This window comes from Mycetomoellerius zeteki, unplaced genomic scaffold (genome assembly GCF_001594055.1).
Source record: "Mycetomoellerius zeteki isolate Tzet28-1 unplaced genomic scaffold, Tzet1.0 scaffold46, whole genome shotgun sequence".
In the NCBI taxonomy this organism is placed as follows: domain Eukaryota; kingdom Metazoa; phylum Arthropoda; class Insecta; order Hymenoptera; family Formicidae; genus Mycetomoellerius; species Mycetomoellerius zeteki.
This window is the reverse complement of record NW_017257457.1, coordinates 385,738-405,212: the sequence shown is the minus strand read 5'-3', so window position 1 is coordinate 405,212 and position 19,475 is coordinate 385,738. Positions and strand designations below refer to the sequence as shown.

The 19,475-nt window shown below is 36.8% G+C and overlaps 1 protein-coding gene across 2 annotated transcripts in view; it reads right to left on the bottom strand.

Moving 5' to 3' along the window:
• Positions 1-1,896: 1,896 nt before the first annotated feature.
• The window catches only part of bchs (WD repeat and FYVE domain containing 3 bchs), a 21,887-nt gene continuing 4,308 nt past the window's right edge, over positions 1,897-19,475 (bottom strand). Inside the window, exons 1-45 of one of the 2 annotated variants that reach the window (XM_018454874.1) lie at positions 17,810-18,046; positions 16,963-17,208; positions 16,730-16,888; positions 16,455-16,647; positions 16,193-16,379; positions 15,938-16,119; positions 15,510-15,861; positions 15,233-15,354; positions 14,889-15,172; positions 14,552-14,818; positions 14,173-14,463; positions 13,727-14,097; positions 13,344-13,633; positions 12,912-13,127; positions 12,664-12,836; positions 12,376-12,604; positions 12,161-12,297; positions 11,887-12,070; positions 11,523-11,794; positions 11,180-11,409; positions 10,927-11,094; positions 10,632-10,840; positions 10,338-10,513; positions 10,013-10,161; positions 9,741-9,939; positions 9,180-9,537; positions 8,894-9,098; positions 8,382-8,802; positions 7,770-7,979; positions 7,401-7,589; positions 6,981-7,274; positions 6,664-6,899; positions 6,329-6,584; positions 6,029-6,240; positions 5,832-5,964; positions 5,370-5,764; positions 5,070-5,293; positions 4,740-4,993; positions 4,247-4,474; positions 3,975-4,166; positions 3,705-3,873; positions 3,395-3,641; positions 3,051-3,305; positions 2,569-2,766; positions 2,369-2,486 (exon numbers count right to left, since the gene is read on the bottom strand). In XM_018454874.1, coding sequence (XP_018310376.1) covers positions 2,369-2,486; positions 2,569-2,766; positions 3,051-3,305; positions 3,395-3,641; positions 3,705-3,873; positions 3,975-4,166; positions 4,247-4,474; positions 4,740-4,993; positions 5,070-5,293; positions 5,370-5,764; positions 5,832-5,964; positions 6,029-6,240; positions 6,329-6,584; positions 6,664-6,899; positions 6,981-7,274; positions 7,401-7,589; positions 7,770-7,979; positions 8,382-8,802; positions 8,894-9,098; positions 9,180-9,537; positions 9,741-9,939; positions 10,013-10,161; positions 10,338-10,513; positions 10,632-10,840; positions 10,927-11,094; positions 11,180-11,409; positions 11,523-11,794; positions 11,887-12,070; positions 12,161-12,297; positions 12,376-12,604; positions 12,664-12,836; positions 12,912-13,127; positions 13,344-13,633; positions 13,727-14,097; positions 14,173-14,463; positions 14,552-14,818; positions 14,889-15,172; positions 15,233-15,354; positions 15,510-15,861; positions 15,938-16,119; positions 16,193-16,379; positions 16,455-16,647; positions 16,730-16,888; positions 16,963-17,208; positions 17,810-18,034 — 10,305 coding nt within the window. In that variant the 5' untranslated portion in view covers positions 18,035-18,046. Of the gene's footprint in view, positions 2,487-2,568; positions 2,767-3,050; positions 3,306-3,394; positions 3,642-3,704; positions 3,874-3,974; positions 4,167-4,246; positions 4,475-4,739; positions 4,994-5,069; positions 5,294-5,369; positions 5,765-5,831; positions 5,965-6,028; positions 6,241-6,328; positions 6,585-6,663; positions 6,900-6,980; positions 7,275-7,400; positions 7,590-7,769; positions 7,980-8,381; positions 8,803-8,893; positions 9,099-9,179; positions 9,538-9,740; positions 9,940-10,012; positions 10,162-10,337; positions 10,514-10,631; positions 10,841-10,926; positions 11,095-11,179; positions 11,410-11,522; positions 11,795-11,886; positions 12,071-12,160; positions 12,298-12,375; positions 12,605-12,663; positions 12,837-12,911; positions 13,128-13,343; positions 13,634-13,726; positions 14,098-14,172; positions 14,464-14,551; positions 14,819-14,888; positions 15,173-15,232; positions 15,355-15,509; positions 15,862-15,937; positions 16,120-16,192; positions 16,380-16,454; positions 16,648-16,729; positions 16,889-16,962; positions 17,209-17,809; positions 18,047-19,475 lie in introns of those variants that run through there. The other variant, XM_018454876.1, reaches the window with a different exon arrangement.

Genomic DNA, 19,475 nt, shown 5'->3' with positions numbered 1-19,475 from the left:
CCCTACAATTTTCGCACAACTTAATTATTTACTTTATCGTTTAAATCCTTTTGGATTACTATTTCTTTTTTAAAAATAACGAATATTGATGAACTATATTCCCAAAGAAGAATAATCTACATTTCTTCTCTCAGCTACTTTTACGAAAATATATGTTATCAAATCACGCATATTTCGTCTGATTTCTCCGTAACAGCCGTAAAAGTCCTACAGACTTCTCATTCAAATAGAAAGCAAAATGTAAATAATTGACGATGCATAATTCGAACTGATGTGCACAGTAACACAGATATTTCTTTTTATGCATGATAAAACGGTGATGCGTGTGCACAATTCACATGTTAGAGTGCCAACATTCTATTGCATATCATCATCTGTATCGTCTACTGAGTCTATTTCGACTTTCTAGTCTTTCTTACGTTCGAAGAATACTTGACAACGTTGTGCTTACAATACCTCGGTCTGCGTGTCTATCAACGTACAGCAGCGTAAAAAAAAAATCGAAATACATTCGCCTACAGTTTGTGATTGTATCATTAACTTCCTTCCTTTTTTTTTGTTTTCTATAAAATTTGTGCTTTTACGGAAGTGGAAATGTACCATTAGAGAATACAAATAGAGTTGGTTAGTAATATAAATTTCACAATTGATTGTAAAATCGACCTTGAAATTTGTAAAACTGTTCAAATATCTCGCGTTTATCCGGCTCTTCGCAAAAAACTTAAATTCTTAGAAAGTATCCATATTTATAACCGTTGAATATGTAGTGAATTTTTATAAATTTCTCACATACATAGAGACTCTAAAATTCACTTTGGAAATCAATCTCACAATTAGTTCCACGTATATAAGGATCACGGCACATTAATTTGTAAACCACAATCATTTGTATTTCACATTTATGTCGCTGCTAATGACATTAGTTGGTGGATCTTACCTATTGTTTATTATTTTTATCTATGGTTTTGTTTAAGTGTCTTATATATATAATTAATAACATGTTACATAGATACGGTATTGTCTATTACAAAGTTATGATTTCTATATCTTTGGATAAAAGGTCAGGAGTACATTGCAGTAATATATTTTTTTTTTGTTTGTTAAATTGTGATACAATTCTTAAATAGCGATTGTATATATGCGCGATAGAAAAGTCGAACGTATACGATGTATGATAAAACAAATAGTTATACGTCTGTATCAGAAAGAGATACTTTCCAATTCTCTTTAAGAATAATAAAACGTGATACATAAAGATAAAACGTGATACGAATAAAATAGATAAAATAAGCAAATAATTAAACAAACAAAATTAAAAAATAAATATTCGTGTATACAAGAAAACGATCTTATATCTATACATACATATCTTTTTCTCGTTATTATATTAAATAAATTAAAATTTTTAATTGTAACTATTTTCAAATATAATTTAACATTAAAATATTTCTCATTATTTAATAAAATATGAAATTATGAAATCAATAACCAAGGTCATAAAATATTGATATAATATAATAACATAGATTAATATTTATGAAAAAAAGTAAATAAAGATAAAAAAATAAAATCACAGATTATATACCACGTCATATACTTAATTTTATATATATAATATTATGTGATATAATAATAATCAAGGTATAATATTACATAATAGATTAGATATAGTATAAATATTGTTGCCATTTTGCGACTTAATGCACACATTGTTGAATATATATAAATATATATAAGAATTTTAATTAAGAAAATTTGGAAAGTACATCTTACCCCTTGATGCAAATCTTTAGGGTAACATATAATTAATACTTGATTTATAATATAACTTGATTTTTTTTAAAACAGGAATAGAGAGAAAAAAAATTAGTATGCGTAACACTTTACACAGTCCTGTCAATGAAAAGAAGTATATATTAGATAGATATAATACATAATGCATCTTAATATATTAAAATTGTTTCTCTCTTTCTTTTTCGCAAGTTAATATTCTATCCATAACTTGAAACAATCGACAAGGAATGCAGCCTAGCATCTAACATCTACAATAATCATACCTTGTTGTTGTTTCAATAAAGTCGATTGATAATGGAAATGTCATCACGAAGAATAAAAATGCAACAATCTTTACTTATGCAGATACGAATAAAATCACGACTGCGATAAAACTCATCTATAAAAAAATACAATATAAAACAGGTTGCACGTTTAGTTCGCACACGAGAGAGAACAAAACGTCTTTGTATTTTTTGTTCGCGTACAGAATTTCAACTGAAAGATTAATAGGTACACTGAAGTATTTACAACCCGCTAATAGTTTTCAATATAATTTAACGATTTATATAAGATAAGACTTCGTGCTGTCATATTAAGTGTTACTCTCAATGGAGTTACTCTGAGACCGTAATGACGAATAACAGCCCTGACAGACTCTAACCGGCTTTAGGATACCGAGCCTGGATATTTTGGACTCGAATCGGCTGCATCTGTGTGAAATAATTGATTCGGGTAAATACCCAAAGCAACTAGAACAATTTTCTTGAGACAATTATAATTCCCAAGACTTACCTCGAGCAGAATACTTGCCCACAGTTGCGGCAATGGTGTCTTCTTTCATATAGATTGAACCTGACGCCGCAACCAGCGCAAGAGTCCGCTCCCTCATCTTTCAGCCAGTGATCAGCGACTGTACGTCCAGGTTGTTCGCACACGCTCCATGAAAATACTCTACCACGAGTGTCACCCACATAGACTGTTCTATGATCCCTACGAATCAAAGTATAACATGTATGTTTTAATGTATCTAATATTATCTCATAAATAATTAAATTTTATATTCATACAATCACATATAAAAGTGAATAATATATTGCAACTGGTACAATTATAAATTGAGACACTTTTATTTCAATTATGCTCATTTTTTATTGAGAAAGAGATTGCAAACCAATAAGTAAATTTAGCAAAATTTATTTTGTTATGAGAAAATTGCCAATATATAATTTCAACAAAATATATATTTAAAAATATTATATACTCTTCATAAATACCTTGATACTGCTAGGGCCGTGATGGATGCTGGTTCTGCATTATCTTTACGATCATAGGCAGTATGCATTGTTAATTTACTGCGAAATACCAATTGTCTCTGCCACTTGAAACCATCCCGCAGAATATTTTGCGGATTGATCTTTCGCGGCTTTGTGTCAGCTTCGGTAACCATAACGAAACTATCGGTCAAACTAGTATCACTTTTACTAGCCCTCAAGGCCCCTTCGGAATCTCCGGGATTACTGATGGACTCGCTATAAAACAACAAAGGAATATCCCACGATTACAATAGGATCTCCGTGACTTGTGACTATAAATTGATTATATAAATCAACTGTATTACCTGGTTTGTGTGCCTTCACTATCGGCACGTCCGCCACCTTCGCTTTTCCTGAACATCGGATTTCCGCGACTTTTCCTACGCAACACGACCAGTGATGCGTGATTATTCTGAGGTGAAGGTTTATTACTTGAACCATTACTAGATTCATTATCGGAACATTCCTCCTTTTCCTCGTGAAGCCTGGAAGCTTCTTTGGTGTTTTCCGCTTCAGAGAGACTACTTTCAGAGCCACTTTTCATAAGTGCACCTTAAAGCAAAGATAAAAGTTTATTACAATTGTATTCATTGATATATGCGCGACATTACTTACCTGATCCCTCAGCAGATATACTCATTTGTTTGACTAATTCCTGAACTCTCTTCTTAGTTTCAGTTTGATTGCCTTCCGTGTTTTGTTTTTCATTTTTTTCTTTGGCAGTTGTTACTTCTTCAGGCTTTTCTTCCTCTGCGGGTACTTGCACGTAATCCATTGACCACATCTGTAAATAAATTGCATCAGTTAGAATATTAGCAAATATATTTTTTTCGTTGAGAGAATTTTACTAAAATATTTTAAAGGAATAGAAACATTGTATCTTACACGAGCAACGCCATCAGTGGAGCCAGTCATAATAACATTTTGGGAGTCCCATTCGTGAGTCTGACTGAAAGCGACGCATAATATTTGTTGCATTCTATCAGCGCGGCCAACGCATGTGTTAACACTCGCCAATTCTTCCCCATTGATACTCCACACGTGTAACCAGGTAGCTGCGCATGTAGCTATGTCTCCCTGCAAATATATTTTTCTATATAATATTTTACTAGATACATACACTTATGTACATTATATTGTTGTGTTAATGTAAATACCGTTAATTCATTTATCGCTACTGCAGCCACTGGTCCTGCGTGACCCCTAAGTTGACGCACGAACAGACATCGGGATAAATCCCATATAATCGCCGTACCATCTCGCGATCCAGACACGATAACGTTATACGCAGGACTGGACGATAAACATGTGACTGCATCGGTATGTCCGTACAGGCACTGTTTTATGGAAAGTTGCCGCTTGGCGTACTCCCAAACAGTGACGACCTACAAACATGTTCATTTAATACTAGCATAAAATAAGATAAGAAGGATAGCTTCAAGTAATTTTTTTCAAATCAATCCTAAATTATTTCTCATGTAACTGTACTGAAATATTAATAAAATGGAATGCGATGTGCCTATTTTTTACCAAGGTTCGCAGTTTTTGTTTGAAAAACAATAATTCGTCTTTTCTTTCTTTTATAAAAAAAAATTGTTATTTGAAGATATCTTGTAACTATCCCCTCTTTCCTATAGACGGGAGACTTACGGAGCTAGTGCCAGCAGTAACTATCAATTTGGAAGACGGACAAACGCACGCCACTATTTCCCCGCTGCTTTGCATCATAGCCTCACCGACAAAAATCGCCTTATCGCTGTCATAGTTCCCTATTCTGAGGGAATGATCGGCGAATCCCCATGCTACATACTTGTTATAGGAGGGTGGAATGAGCGTCTTGTTTTGTTCCACCGCTAACACAGCTTTGTCGACATGCAATATCTGTCCAACGGGACCTTTTAATTCTGTGAAAGAGAAAAAATAAATATTTAAAAACGTGTGGAGTTCTTAATGGAGAATATCAATTACAAAAATATGAACCTTTTATGGGTTGCAGCGACGGTTTCAAATTATCGAGATTGTGGAAGAACAATTTGTCAGACGTGGTGATGCTCAGTCCAGGAGTAATGGGCCCAGGATCTATAACGCTGGTTCTCTGCGTCATCTTCTTTGCCGGATGCGGCTTTTTGAATAATTGCTTAGGTATCTGACCGAAATTATTAATGAAGCCGATAGTAGCATTCTTTTTCAGCGGATCATCGATGCTACAATCGAGACGGAATTAGAAAACTTTCTAAGCTTGGGAATAATAAATGAACGGAATAAATTAATTAAACTGACTTGTAGATATCAACGTTGCCTTCGTAGAACAAATGATGGAATACATTAACGGCTTCGACAGCCGCCGGACCATTCTGCTTGCACCCAAATATTAGATCGATCCACTGATGGAGATGCTGCGACACATAGTCGCACTCCAACGCGAGTCTGTGTACACGAATAAATTCACGAGGATCCTGCTTCGCCCAAGGTATTACGCACGAAGAAATTGAAATAATGTATCGTTCGATTAGATATTTACCTAAATCAAAATGATTTGTATTAACTAGGAATTCCGGGAGATAAAAAAATTCCGGGATAAGTTCTTTCACATCAGCCATATTGTGTTTGGAAGCGGACAGCCACGCTTCCTTTATGCTATTGAACATTCTGTCGGCTAAATCAAAATGCCCACCCTGCAAAAAATCACAATTAGTATACATATAAAGATTGAGAATGAAAATATTTCCGACATGTACAAACCTGTAATCTGAGAAAATGTTGCGTAAATGGTTCCATTCTCACTAAATAGGAACATACTATCATCGCTGAGGAATAATGTGTGCCATAATGATAAGGGGGAGTCTCTCCATGTGGATCATCCCATTCTTTATATCTGCAAAAAGAATAATTATTTTAAAGACATATCCGTGACATATATATCACAATATTTTCTATACCTTTTCTTAAATTGCAACAATCGTTCGGGACTTTGTGCGCCCATAGGTTTGCTGAAATCTCTAAACGTCGATGAATCTGTGAGATCGAGTTCCTCGCTGTCATAATCGGCTAAGATCCATGGGAAAATCGGATATTGCATAAGATCGTTATAGCTACGACCCGCTAGAGTATTGAGATGCATCAGGTATTGGAAGTTAGATATTTCTCCTCTCTGTACATGAAAGAAAATGTCTCTACTTAATAAGAAGTACAGATTTCATCATTTATCCTGTTTGTTTTACATAGTTGTAACTACTAACCACCCATCTCTGGGTAACCGAAGTTTCCCCTATAAGATTCGAGAGCAAGCCGGTGGCCTGCTCGACATTCGCCGTTCGTCTCTGGCCGGCTACGGACTGCTGAGCGCTGTCGGCGATCGCAGTAGCGAATGTCATGAACCTTTGATAAACTTTGTTTCTTACTTTTCGCGGAAATGCCAACAAATAGTTTCTACCGTCTCCACTGAATACTTCTAATGCCATAGGTTGTAATAAGTATCGCCTCTTATGTACTTCCCTGTGAATAACAAAGTTAGTAATTTTAAATTTATTATTCAAATGTTGTGCAAAAAAAAACGATCTTATCTCTATAATACCTAATGTCTTCGTAATTAAACTTAGAACATTGTCTCATCGCTCTGGATCTTCTGGGAGATCCCGGCGACGGTAGAATCGGTTCGTACGCGTCCGGCAAACTCTCTATATCTCTTATCTCTCTAGATTTCAACAATGTGAATCCATCGATCACATAAAAATGTTCCTTTCCAAATAAGAGAAGACCTTCAGTGGTATCCAAACCCTGTATTCGCGCGCATCTAAACATGTGACTTATCTGAAATATGAACAGAAAGATTGAAAAAAAGAGTGTTCCGGTTGCAGCACGGCAATTACATGGACACCGAGTATATAACACCTTCTCATGTTCCTCGAGTAGACGTATCAACGTTTGATTGTCTGGAACAGTTTGGTTGTTTTCTTCTTCCTGTTCGTTATCCTCGGGCGCTTCGTCTGGCTCGCTAGCGTGACGTTCCAGCGTGCACGGAACCATCGGCGGTTCGCTCTCGGTAGAAGTTTCATTGACATTTAACGGTGTATCATCTATAACGGGGTCTCGTTCACGTTCAAACATTCCCGACGAATTGCCGAGTTGCTTCAGATAATAATCCTTACTATCCATGCTTGTTGCTACTTTGTACTTTAGCTGTTTCTAAACAGTCAATAGATCAATGCGTTATGATCGTGAATACGTATAGATGCTTATATTTATATTTAACTAATTTATATTTAAGTTTTGAAATAATTCTAAGGCTTATCATCGTAAAGACATACTTACATTATCAGGATGCTCTAATTCAGGCCGATATGGATAATGTATGTAGAAGAGTTCATTCTTCATCATCTTCTTTCGCATTCTACACGGTCCTTCGGTCATGTCCAACATCCATTTGTCTAGTATAGTAGGCGTCGGAGGTCCCCAAAGACCGCGTTCTCTAGTCAGTTCCGTCTCGGTTTGCAACCATTCCTACAGATGAATTAGAAGTATTTTTAGTATATTGTTTTATCCACTTATTAAGTTTTTTATATTTTTTAATGCAAAATATATTTCTTGCACAAGTTCAGGTAAATATCGACTTTACGTCGCTTGATAAAAATCAAAATTATTAAATAGAAATAAGTAGAATTCTTAAACAAAATTTCTTACTTGATATACGTAACGTTGAGTGTGCAGATTGGTCTGTTGGTGCTGCAAACGCCGTACTGCAGCCAGTTCCCTGACCAACGCGACATGTTGCTCCGTCCAATGAGCAACAGTATTCTGATGTAACCTAAGCCTTACGCGCACAGATTCCTCTTTTCGCACTTTTGTTCGACTAGCTAATCTCGTCAATCCTCCAGTCACCTTTTGGATTTTCTGTAATTTTTTTATATACCTGTACGACTTGACAAATATTACATATAATCCTTTGGTGCTACTTTTATTATGACCCCGGGATTTCTTTTACTTTATAAGTTATAACTTTTTTTATTAATGAAGATACATACATTTACTTGTTATCGTTATATTTTCCTTAATGTTTGACCTTAATATTTTAATTGAAAAAAAATGTTCATTTTTATCTGATATTTTTACATAATATCTATATGATACATACGTGATAAAAACAGTATAGAGTGGCACCGAAGAGATAATATAAATATAAGAGAGATATAATATAATTAAATAACTAATAAAATATATAGAAATATTTAATAATTTTATTTTACTTTTAATAACTGAATGACATACACAGATAGAGAAAAAATTTTAACATACCGACTGGATTTGATTGTGGAGTTCCCAGGGAACTCTGTACGAGGCTCTTCTTTCCGAAACTACATAATTTAGCCAAAGCTTTGACGCAGCTTCATGAACTTGTTCTCTCACGACTGGCAATTCTGGTGCCCGCTCATTAGACACAGGCGCTGATAAAGTTACTTTGAAAACTTCCTCTATTGCGGGCTTTTTGCATACATACAACTCCTCCCAGACTCTCGTTGCCGCTACAGCCATTAAATTGTGCCCTTGGTGAGACATCAATCTGTCATCGCTGGATTCTACTTGCGGGTTAACGTGCCACGTGGTTTTCATGTTAGTGTCCAACATGATCTTTATATCAGCCGTTAATTGTAACAGGCAATATGTTAAACATCCAATAAATTCTAATTCGTGATTGCCAGCACCGAATACTAATAATCTGCAGAAAAATCGTAACATTATTTAATTTTTCTTTTATAACGAAAATATACATATTATATATGTAAACACATATAGCCTTTTGTACATACCTATGAGTAGTAAGTTTATGTAATGCCTCTAATACCGCCATTTGATCGGCAATAGAATCGGTCGCACGTGACAGTAAGAATAAAATTGTCCTATTCAGGCAGTGATGAAGACCTTCCATACTGACAGCGCCGGGTCGCCTCTTTGCTTGCCCAATTAGTTTTACGATGAAATCAAATACTTCATGTGGGTCTTTTGTTAAAGCGCCTGATATTTGAAAAGACATGTAACGTTTTCTATTAATTTTATTCAATTTGATTAACGCGCACACAGAGAATAAACTATTACCTTGCCACAATTTGTCAACTATTCTGGCTGCCACGTAGCAAACATTATTAGTTATATTATTGGCCGATCCACCAGGAACAACAGGTAACGCAGCCTGTTCCCCTATTAATACATCCGCGGCTAACAAATGTTCCATTAATATAGACAACACCTCTGTTTGATAACGCGTTTGCTGTCCCGTTGATGCATGTTCCGGCCATGCCTCAAGGACAAGATCTATCGCCGGCGATTTCGCCGTAACTGGCAATGAAAGCGAGTCAACAACGATAACTTTAAAAAAGTCCATTACGAACTTTTTCGCCGGGTGATTTGTCAGCCCAACGTCTTTCGACGGCGATCTCACTAATACTGGTTCTTGCTGCAATAATTATCCGACATTAAAGTTAATATCCTTAATTGTAAAATATCTACAAAACATCTATAAAAATATTTTAGAATTTAACAAATTTAGTTAACTTTTTAAAAGTACCATGGATAATCATGATAATATTCAATTCTTTAAACTTCGAAAACTGAACGAATGCTTCTTTTTATAAAAAAACACTGAACTAGTATAATTACCTCATCGGCTGGGGTACTGGCACCGCTACTATCCTGACTAGAACTCGCGGGTTTCGGAAACAAGGTTCCAGCTAAGGCACCCAAAACTTCCGCGGACATAAAGACTTGCATGAAGTCAGTGAAATTGCGATAAAGGAAGAACAGGAATTGTATTATTGTCACGGGATAATCGTTTAACCATGCTGGTAATATTTCCGGGCTGTTGAAAGAAAGATTTATTAATACAATACAATTATTGTTGAACTAGATTAATGGCTCATGAAATAACTTACTTGTTCGAGTGACTATTCAACATAGTCCGCACCATAGCTAGTAACGTGACCATTGCTTCAGGACATAGATTAATTCTACTAGCAAAGGATGATAGTGTGTGATTTGCCGGGACTCCAAACATAAAATTCCAAACGTTATCCAAATCGAGCTGCCGCATAATTGTAATACGTAGTTAGTATTATTATTTTCTACATGTTAAACGCCTAATAAAGCAGCAGAATTGAGATTAAAAAGCAACTAAATTATTTTACGATTAGACTTGAAACTTCGCGAAAGTACATATAGATACATTTAATATAAAGATGCGATTAATTGTATTTTTACCTTTGAATCGGTAGGTAATAATTTTACAGGCTGCCCCATCATGAGAGCGATGAAGAGGAAATAAAGTTCCGGAACAAGATCGATATGTTGCGGAAGCAACCAGCCCAGATGCTGAAATCCTGGTACGTGAAGCCCGGATGGTTTAATTTCACCACTTGACATTTGTTGATGGCAACCTGTTACGCATGTTATAATTATGTTGTATTATTTTATTACAATTATTTTAGATTGAATATGTAGTAGAAATATTTATTGAAGCGTTTATGTAAGCACAAAATCATTGCTATTACATACCAAGTGCTAGTGCCATCTTATTATGATCGGTATGCCGTAACCAACCGCCATTGCTCGTGCCCTCTTTGAATTTTTGCAGAATCGATTGCACGGAACATATCGCTACGAGTATACGTAACCCCCAGACAACAGTAGTACTATGAAGACCAGACTGGAGGAACAGTAGTACCCAATCTAGGCCCAAAACTTTAGCTACTTCTTCACACATACTGCAAAAGCATAATTGCATTTATATCGTCAAGTATAATATATTTGGCCTGCTGACACAATCAAAGATATTAGCACAATTTCTTACTTTACATTAACCTTGGATCCATTAAACAACAACGAATGTAAAAGCTGTAAACAACGATTGCGTAAAAGTATACTTTCTCCTTCCCCATCCTTGGTTCCTTCTCCTTCTCTAAGGATTAGATGTTTTTCGGGGCATAGCGGTAACGTAGCCACAATGAATTGTCCAAACCTGAACAAAAGACAAATAAAAGAGTTGTAAATGTATAAAATTAATATAATACAATTATGCAAATGTAAACAAAAGAGGTGTTTACCATAATAGATCAGCTTGTCGTGGTTGACTCAATAATATACTAAGAAGTGCTAGAAGGATCTGTCTAGTGTTACCTAGCTTTACTTCACTTAAGATGTGCAATAGTTTATGTACTAATTGTAAATCTCTCATTAATCGCAAGTTAGTTCGTTTTTCACTGGATTCCGCTATTAGTTCATACAAGTGTTCAAGAAGAGATCTAAGCAATTCTCCAGGTGCTTCGTGCCAAACCTAAATTTGAATAAATTAATTAAATCAATATGTGTGTGTCAGTTTAAATTCACGCTTGCTCGTCAGATTAGACAGGTCTGCATTAAAATTGTAAACTTTTTTTTTAAACTTACTTGCAAATCACATAAGAGATCCTGAAACGCTGTAACATTAGGAATTGCGCTGGTTTCTCTGCCGCTATCAACTGTCCCTACGAGACTGAACGTTAAGTGCAATATATGGCTGTTTAGGAGAGGACATTTTCTTCTTAACAACATAGCTAGAGTCTGATATCCTCTCCTGCGATCCATCTCTTGTTGGGCCGCTTGGTTGGATCTCACTACGCATACTAGTGCCTTTACAGCCGCATATAAAGATTCTACATCTTGGGCCATAGCTATTAAACCTTTTAAACAAATTTAAGATCATTCTTAATCATCTGTTTCATCATCACAATATCGAGTTAAGCATCGTTCGCAATTTAATTTTCAATCGTACCTAATAACACTGAACATCCTCCTACATTGTCGATCATAGTAGCTACTGGTTTAGGACTAAATACACGAACGCCAAGATAACCAACAACTACACCACCTAATGCTCTGGCTGGACCACTGAGATGTCCCGCGGAATTGTGGAGAACTCTGATAGGTGTGGCATTCTCATGGGATGACATGCCAAGCTGTACAAAATTAAATGTGTGTCATTTAGTTTAAATTTTTATTTCTTTATTTTCTTCTAAGATTTGATAAGAAGATTAAGTTATCCATACTTGTTTGGCGATTGACTTATTATCTGCTCGGCTGTAAACCTTTCTGATTTTAGCTAGCGTTAATTGCGACATGGCTTTTGCATTCAATCCAAACACAACCTTTTCTTCAGCCACAAGAGGTGCTAGAGGTTCAGGGCCTGTAATGATGTATATTGTCAATATCTATTATAATTATAGAATTGTATTTTAAAGATTAGTCGTGTATATGTCAGTACCACTCAATTGCGGTGCTTGCAAGCTTCCCATATAATGTGGCCCCAGTCTAAACAAAGTAGCAATGTTTTGAGAGTTAAACACTTCTTCCACCAAATGACACGGTCCTTGTTTCCAAGTCAATCTAGAATATCGACGCCAACAAGGCGGTGTACCGACGTAACCATAAACCGGAGAAGCCACAGTTAAGTTGGCTGCGCCACCTCCAGGAACTTGTGTAATATAATGAAGCTAAAAATAGATACGTTGTATATGTGATCTTGAAATTACTTTGTTTTAATGATAATTACCTTTTGACTATGGATATGTTGACCATCCAAGTATAATGAGAAGCTAGAGTTTTTCAGAACTGCGCGGTTTAACACAATAGCTATATGATGCCACTGTCCTTCGTGAAGTAAATCGGGACACCAAACTCTGGCACCACATTCGCCCGTTCCTTCGGGTTCCCATTCACCTGTATCTAAATGCACATTAATTTGTATTACGTCACTTGAGTTTAATGATGCATACTTTGATGCTTTTAGAATATACTCACTTTGCGGAATGGGTGTTTCTTGAGTGGAAACAATGATAGCCTTATCTCTAGCGCTAAGAACTGCAGTCAGGCAAATTAAATCTCTCGCTGATTGTGGTGTGCGCACTAAAGTGAGTAATCTTACACAATGGGGATCAGTTCTGGGATCACTAAACTTGTCAACACATATCCATGTGCTGTATGTTAAGCCGGTCTGTGGTGGAAATAATCTATCGCCTAAAATAAGTTTTTATGTATTAATGACAATCATTATACAATTTGTAAAGTTATGAAATTAATTACTTTTTCATTATCATTATATCTTTATTATTTCTAGTATTAACAGAATATATATGATTATCATACACTAATTTCTTTCTACACACATAATATTTCTCTACTAGAACGTAACAGAAATAAATTGAATACAATTACAATTAATATATCATTTACCTGATCCAATTCCTCCCAGTACACTATTGTCGGCAGAGACAACTGTAGGAGGTGTGGTACTTTGTGGGGCAACACTTGGTAAATACAAACATGCAAATCCTTCGGCGCTCATGTCCAACTCCACAAAAGGTGGTAAGGTGCACGAACCATGAGCTCTGAAATCCTTGGGCGTTGTCATCGACACTAATGTCTTAATCCGCGTCAAAGGAACTGGTCCACCTCTAAACTTGTTCAGCTCGATATTGTCCAGTGAAACGCAACATAACGGATCGCCCAAACGTAGAAATTCTCTAAAAGAATTAAAATAAATTACGAATATAATGTCAATTCGAATATATCCCTTTAATTTTCCTCTTCTTTTTATATATGTATCTCGATCTCACCTTAGATCTCGCGGTTCAAGTGATTGCGCAGCGAGTCTCTCTATAATGTACTGAAGAGGTTGATGAAGTGGATGCGTTTCGTCTTGCAAAGCAATTCTACCTACTGATAGCAATTCACCAGCCATACCAGCTTCACACATCACTTGCTGATTTCTTTCTGATCGTACTAAACTCTTGATGATCTCCGCCACGTACAATTGTAACGCTAGTGCCATTTGCGAATTGGATAATTCGGATATAGACGGGAGTAAGTGAAGCATTCCCACTACTATGCCAGGATGAACTACAATTGGTTCAGGTGCAGGTGGACTTAGGTTTAAGGAATTTATAATACATCTCTTGCCGCTTCCAGGAGAGTCGAATGACTTTTGCTACAAATATACAAAGTCATAGTTACCATTTTTGAAAGATAAAACATTGGCGATACTCTGATAAAAAGGGTATACCTCCATGCTATTTTGTTTGTGACTTGGGGATCTTATCCCTACGTTAGCTAAATTTGGTTTGTCAAAGGAATCGAGCGCCACGTCATAAAGCAATCGCAGCAGTAAGCACGCGTATCCTAACGTCTTTGGCATACTGTCTGGAAATACCGGTTCCAATATACTCCCAGTAAATAATGATATTAGCATATTATGATAATTCATGGTTGGTATCATATCCATCTCAGTGATTTTCATTTGCGTCGAGAAACATCCAAGGAGACGTAAAGTATCGCACAGACTCGATTGGCAAATCTGTAAAATCGATATTATTTTTATACAGTAAAAATAGCAGGCTATTAATAACATAATTATATATATATAATATGCTTCAAATCTGCACCTCGTGATGGAAGAATTTTGCATTCGCTGGCTCAAATCGCATAGCTGTACTTATAGTATGAAATACTACATGTAGCAATGTTAATAATTGGCTCTCGTCCTGCATAGTTCTCTGTATGATATCATTGCAAGGTTCGCTCTTCTCCGACCTTTGCGGGCCTAATTGACTTTCGAGAGATACCAGAACTGACATCACGTAAACAAAGCCCCCAACTTTTCGGAAAACCGTTCTAGTCCTATGCGACTCGCGTAAACAGGCTAACAGAGACTAAAAAATAATCATATTGTTAATAATTTTACGAATAACGGTGAGATTAATAGAGCAATATTAAATTCACCTTTAATATATGCGTCTTTAAAATCAAGGCATTAGGAGGTGCTGAATGCATAACTCCTAACAATGTCGCCATGTCATCGTCACCACCTGCACTGAGTATCAATTCTCTCACGATACCAAGTGCTTGATACCGACAATCTACATAGGGCACTAGATTGTGAGCGCAACGCGCACCTCCGCATTCTCTAAAGACATTCGCATTTTGAACATTACTCGCTAATAATGTTGTTAAAGCCTCCATTACTAAGGCACCCAATCGTTCATCCTCGGGGCATATCGTGTATTCTGAAACCATGTTAATTTGTCAGAACTCGCATGCAAACTTACGTATGATCATATCTTTACCTAATCCTTGATCGATTGCAGCTTGCTTATCCTTAAGTAATGTTGCATACCGATGAAGACAAGTCACAAAAACTTCTAACATACCAACTTCTCTATAAACATCTTTAAATATAGTGTTGTGTCTGAAACAAGCGATTTTATTTAAAATATCGATAAAACATCGCATATTATTTTAATGTTTTCCAATAAAGTTTTCCAAGTTGTCTTTAACATATTACCTATGTTATTTTAATATATTTCAATAAAGCTTTTCAAGCTATATCTTTAACATTATTACCTGAGTATATTGATGAGAGTTTCCATGCACATAATACTGCAAGAGACTGAATTGTTTGTTTTCAATAAAATAGAGAGAGATATAAGTTCTTTACATGGAACAAAATTAAGTTGAAAAACAATAAATTCCAACAGCTGAAAGAATTTTTCTTGTATCTCCGGATTCTTCAAATGGATTTTCTCTGCAAACTGGGACAGAGTATTCTGTCCCTCGAGAATAAAATAATTTGCATTATCGCTGTGATACACGCTAGATATCGCGTCCAATATAGTACAACACAGAAGTGGTGAATTAGATTTCACGAATACAGATTGCAATACTTGGAATGCTTGAATATTTCGGACACTTCCTCCTGTAGGAGTAATAAAATTGTATGAAGTATATTTGCTATACTTCATTCCATAAATATTTTATTTATAAATTTATACCTCTGTTACTTGGTTGTGGTAAGGTAAACCCAAGCATTTGAAACAAAGATCCCATACTAGCTTGACTTGGCTTTAATTCTGTATGACCGCACATTGTTAAAGATGCTAACATTAGTACCAAATTTCGGATAGCATCTTGTGCTTCCGCTCTACTGTCTTGTTCTAATCTTGACGGCGCATGTCTACATAGAAAAATAACTCTCTTATTGTATCATTACAAACAGCTATCGAATTTCGTAGTCGACATTTACTTACTTTAACAGAAATTCAGATAGAAAGATATAGCCTTGACAAGCACGAAAGTCATCTAACAATGTTTGAGAAACCTCACTGGAATCTTTTAGAAAACAGAACACTGTTACGAACATTTCTACAACTTCTAATGGTGCCAGCTCAGGTACACGTTGCATATTATCGATACAGAGTGCTATGCATCCTTTGTCTACAAGATGAATTAATACGTCAAGTAGATTTGATCTTGAACTAATATAGGTACACAATACAGTGTTAAACTTACTATGAATATAGGCTACTACGTTCTGTGTAAGACCATGTCGAGATAGCGTCATCAAGACTTCGGCGGCACTTTTACGCCACATAATATTGTACTGTGGACACCAACTGGTTATTGCTGAGAACAATAAGGTAAGATCGTCTTTACGAGCGAGTTCCTCTGCAGGATAAGGGTGGCTACATAATCTCACCAATAACTGCAAATGAACAAATTAATCTCGCAGATAAAGTTAATCCTTCCTAGGAAAATTTCAAACTATTATTTAAAAAAATTGTCACCTGAACGAATATTTTTTGTAACAGTATTCTACGCTCTCTAGGAGTAAATTCGCTATTTGTATCTGTAATATCAGCGTCTTCTTCATTCATCTCAGGCAGATCAAAGAATAGGTATAAACATTTCACCAAAGTTGATGGAACCGAGGCAGCAGTCATGGCCTAGAAGGAATTTGATATTGCAGAAAAAAATTTGTCTCCAGAAATGGATAATTAATCAGAAAAATTCAATTCACTTGTATCAAAGACGTATCACCCGCTGCCAACAGATTCAACGCGGATAGCAACATCCAGCCGTTGCTCGACTCCTCGCTATTCTCGATCTCTAGAAACTTCACGATGGCACAGCTCGCGGTCTCAGTGCTCTGATTACTCGCTCTCCTCCTAATCTCGGATACCATCAGTCTTGATACTTGTTGTGTAAATGCCAAAATGTCCCAGAACTTTTCGTTCATGTCTCCCGATGGACTAGAGCCAAATACCTGGCGACACGAGACAGTCTCTTTGTAATTACACCGATAACGATACAAGAATATAAAAACATCCTTCTAACGTGAAAGATCCGTTCTAATATCGAAGGAAAGGAAACACTTCAATATACTGCTTTATGCAAGAATGGAGTGTCTTGTATGAATTCGGTCACATTACACTAGATTAGTGCATTCTAAAAGTTATGTATGAAATTAGCAAAATAAATGTGAAAACATATAAATATTTTAAACAATTAAATAACAAATAATGATACGAACAAGTACAGTTTATTTCACTCAACTTATTGTATCAGTTTAAAATATTCTTTAAAAAAAAAAAAAAAGATTTTTTGTCGTCGTTACTTAATAAAATATATATGTATGTGTTATTTCTTTATCAAAAGTTGATTATGCCACTGTATTTAGATACTTCATATAAAGCAGTCTTTAATATCCACTATAATCCGGTGTAGTTTGAGTGACTGCACCCAGTGAGAAATGACAATGGAATCAACGTCGATTCGATGACTTCGACGTCAAATCGATTCGACATCGATTCCATTGTCATTTCTCACTGGGCATTCACCATTAAAAAATTCACTTTATGCTGTACCTTGCAAAATAACGGCAACATGTTGTATAATTTATCATCACGTTCAGTGTCTGAGAGGGGATGCGGCGGATGGGTGTACTCAGAGAACAGTTTCTTGAGGTGCATAAGCCCCAAAGCGGTGTGCTGAGGATTCGTACCACCGGCACAGTCATCCAAGCCACCGGTACCGCTCGAGCCCATGCCTCCGACGCTGGTACCCCCTCGTAATTTGCGCATTATGTTCATACTTAAGATTTGCTGAAAAGGAAAAGAAGAAAATCTAGAGTTTCTCCTTATCTGTGCGCTTGTCTTCAATGATTTGTGTTCCAAAATTCAGTCTGTCAGCCTTGAAAATCTATAGTTCACACTATGTGCAATAAATTTTGGAACAGAGCCAATTATTTCAAAGTACAATGTTTTCCAGCTGTGACATAGAAAATATCTGTGATATCGTTACATAGAATTTTTTCTCGGGACTGTCATTCAGACAACGTCAAAATTGTCACTCTTCAGAGCAGGTTGGAGTAACATATAATAAATCGGAGTATAAACTTTCATTATTAACTTGGCACACATAAAAAAAGGGTTAAAAAGTACTCTTAAAAAAATATTAAAAAAAAAAGATCGATACGAATTCAACTTTCTAGTCATAGTTGATCAATAGCAATCAATAGAAAACTGATCGATACGAATGAGCTATTTTAACGAATTGACGAAAATGTCAACGTGCTCAAGAGGAACGACGCAAAATGAAACACACACACACATACAGGCGCACACATATATATAGGCTTAACGGCTTGAGAAACATACGTTGAATCGCGATTTAATAACTCAGGTGATCGCAGGTGATCGGCAAGGGGCGCACGTAGGAGCGAAAAACGCGTTGTGCAGGAGTAGTGCATGACGGCGTAACCGCGCGGCCGTCAGCGGGCACACTCGTGCGCCCGTCGTGCCGACGTCGCGGCTGTCAACGTCGCAGGCAGCATGGAGCGACTCGACGAAAATGGCACGGCTCCACGCGTAACGAACGACAACCTCGGCATCGGCGGGTTCCCGGCGTCGAGTTGAGAGCGTGCGACACGGCCGATCGAATCGGCGGTCAACGCACACGAATCAGCGGCATCGCCGTCCACCGAGCATCCGGCTCAATATTTACGTTCGTCCGTCCACCCGCTCGCTTGAAACGTCAGACCGACCGAGATGTCACACGCACAGACGCGCACACGCATGTGAGATGCACGTACATACACACGCGTATACCTGCCGCGCACGTCGTGGCGAAACCGCCCACGAACGTCACCGCGGAACGATCGCGTCGTTGACGAGTCGCCGATCGCGGCCGCGTGACCGGGTGTTACCTGGGACGCGCCTCCGACCCGGGAAATTCTACATTTTCTATCGGCGAGTCAGACGAGTCTTGTCGATTCTCCGTTCGGCGGGAGACTTTAATATTTCAGTGACAGCAGCCATCTTCGCGTTTGACAGTTCGCTCGGCCCAACGCGATACGTCGATAAGCGGCCACGTGACCCGATGTTCTCCCGCCGAACGGGGCACGGGGGGTTTTTAAAGGTCGATTTTTAAAAGGACTCTGCCGAGTAATGACCAGGAGTTTGATGTTAAGAATTATCAGCAATTTAAGAATTATTGATTAAAAATAATATATTTTTACTCTATTATATATAT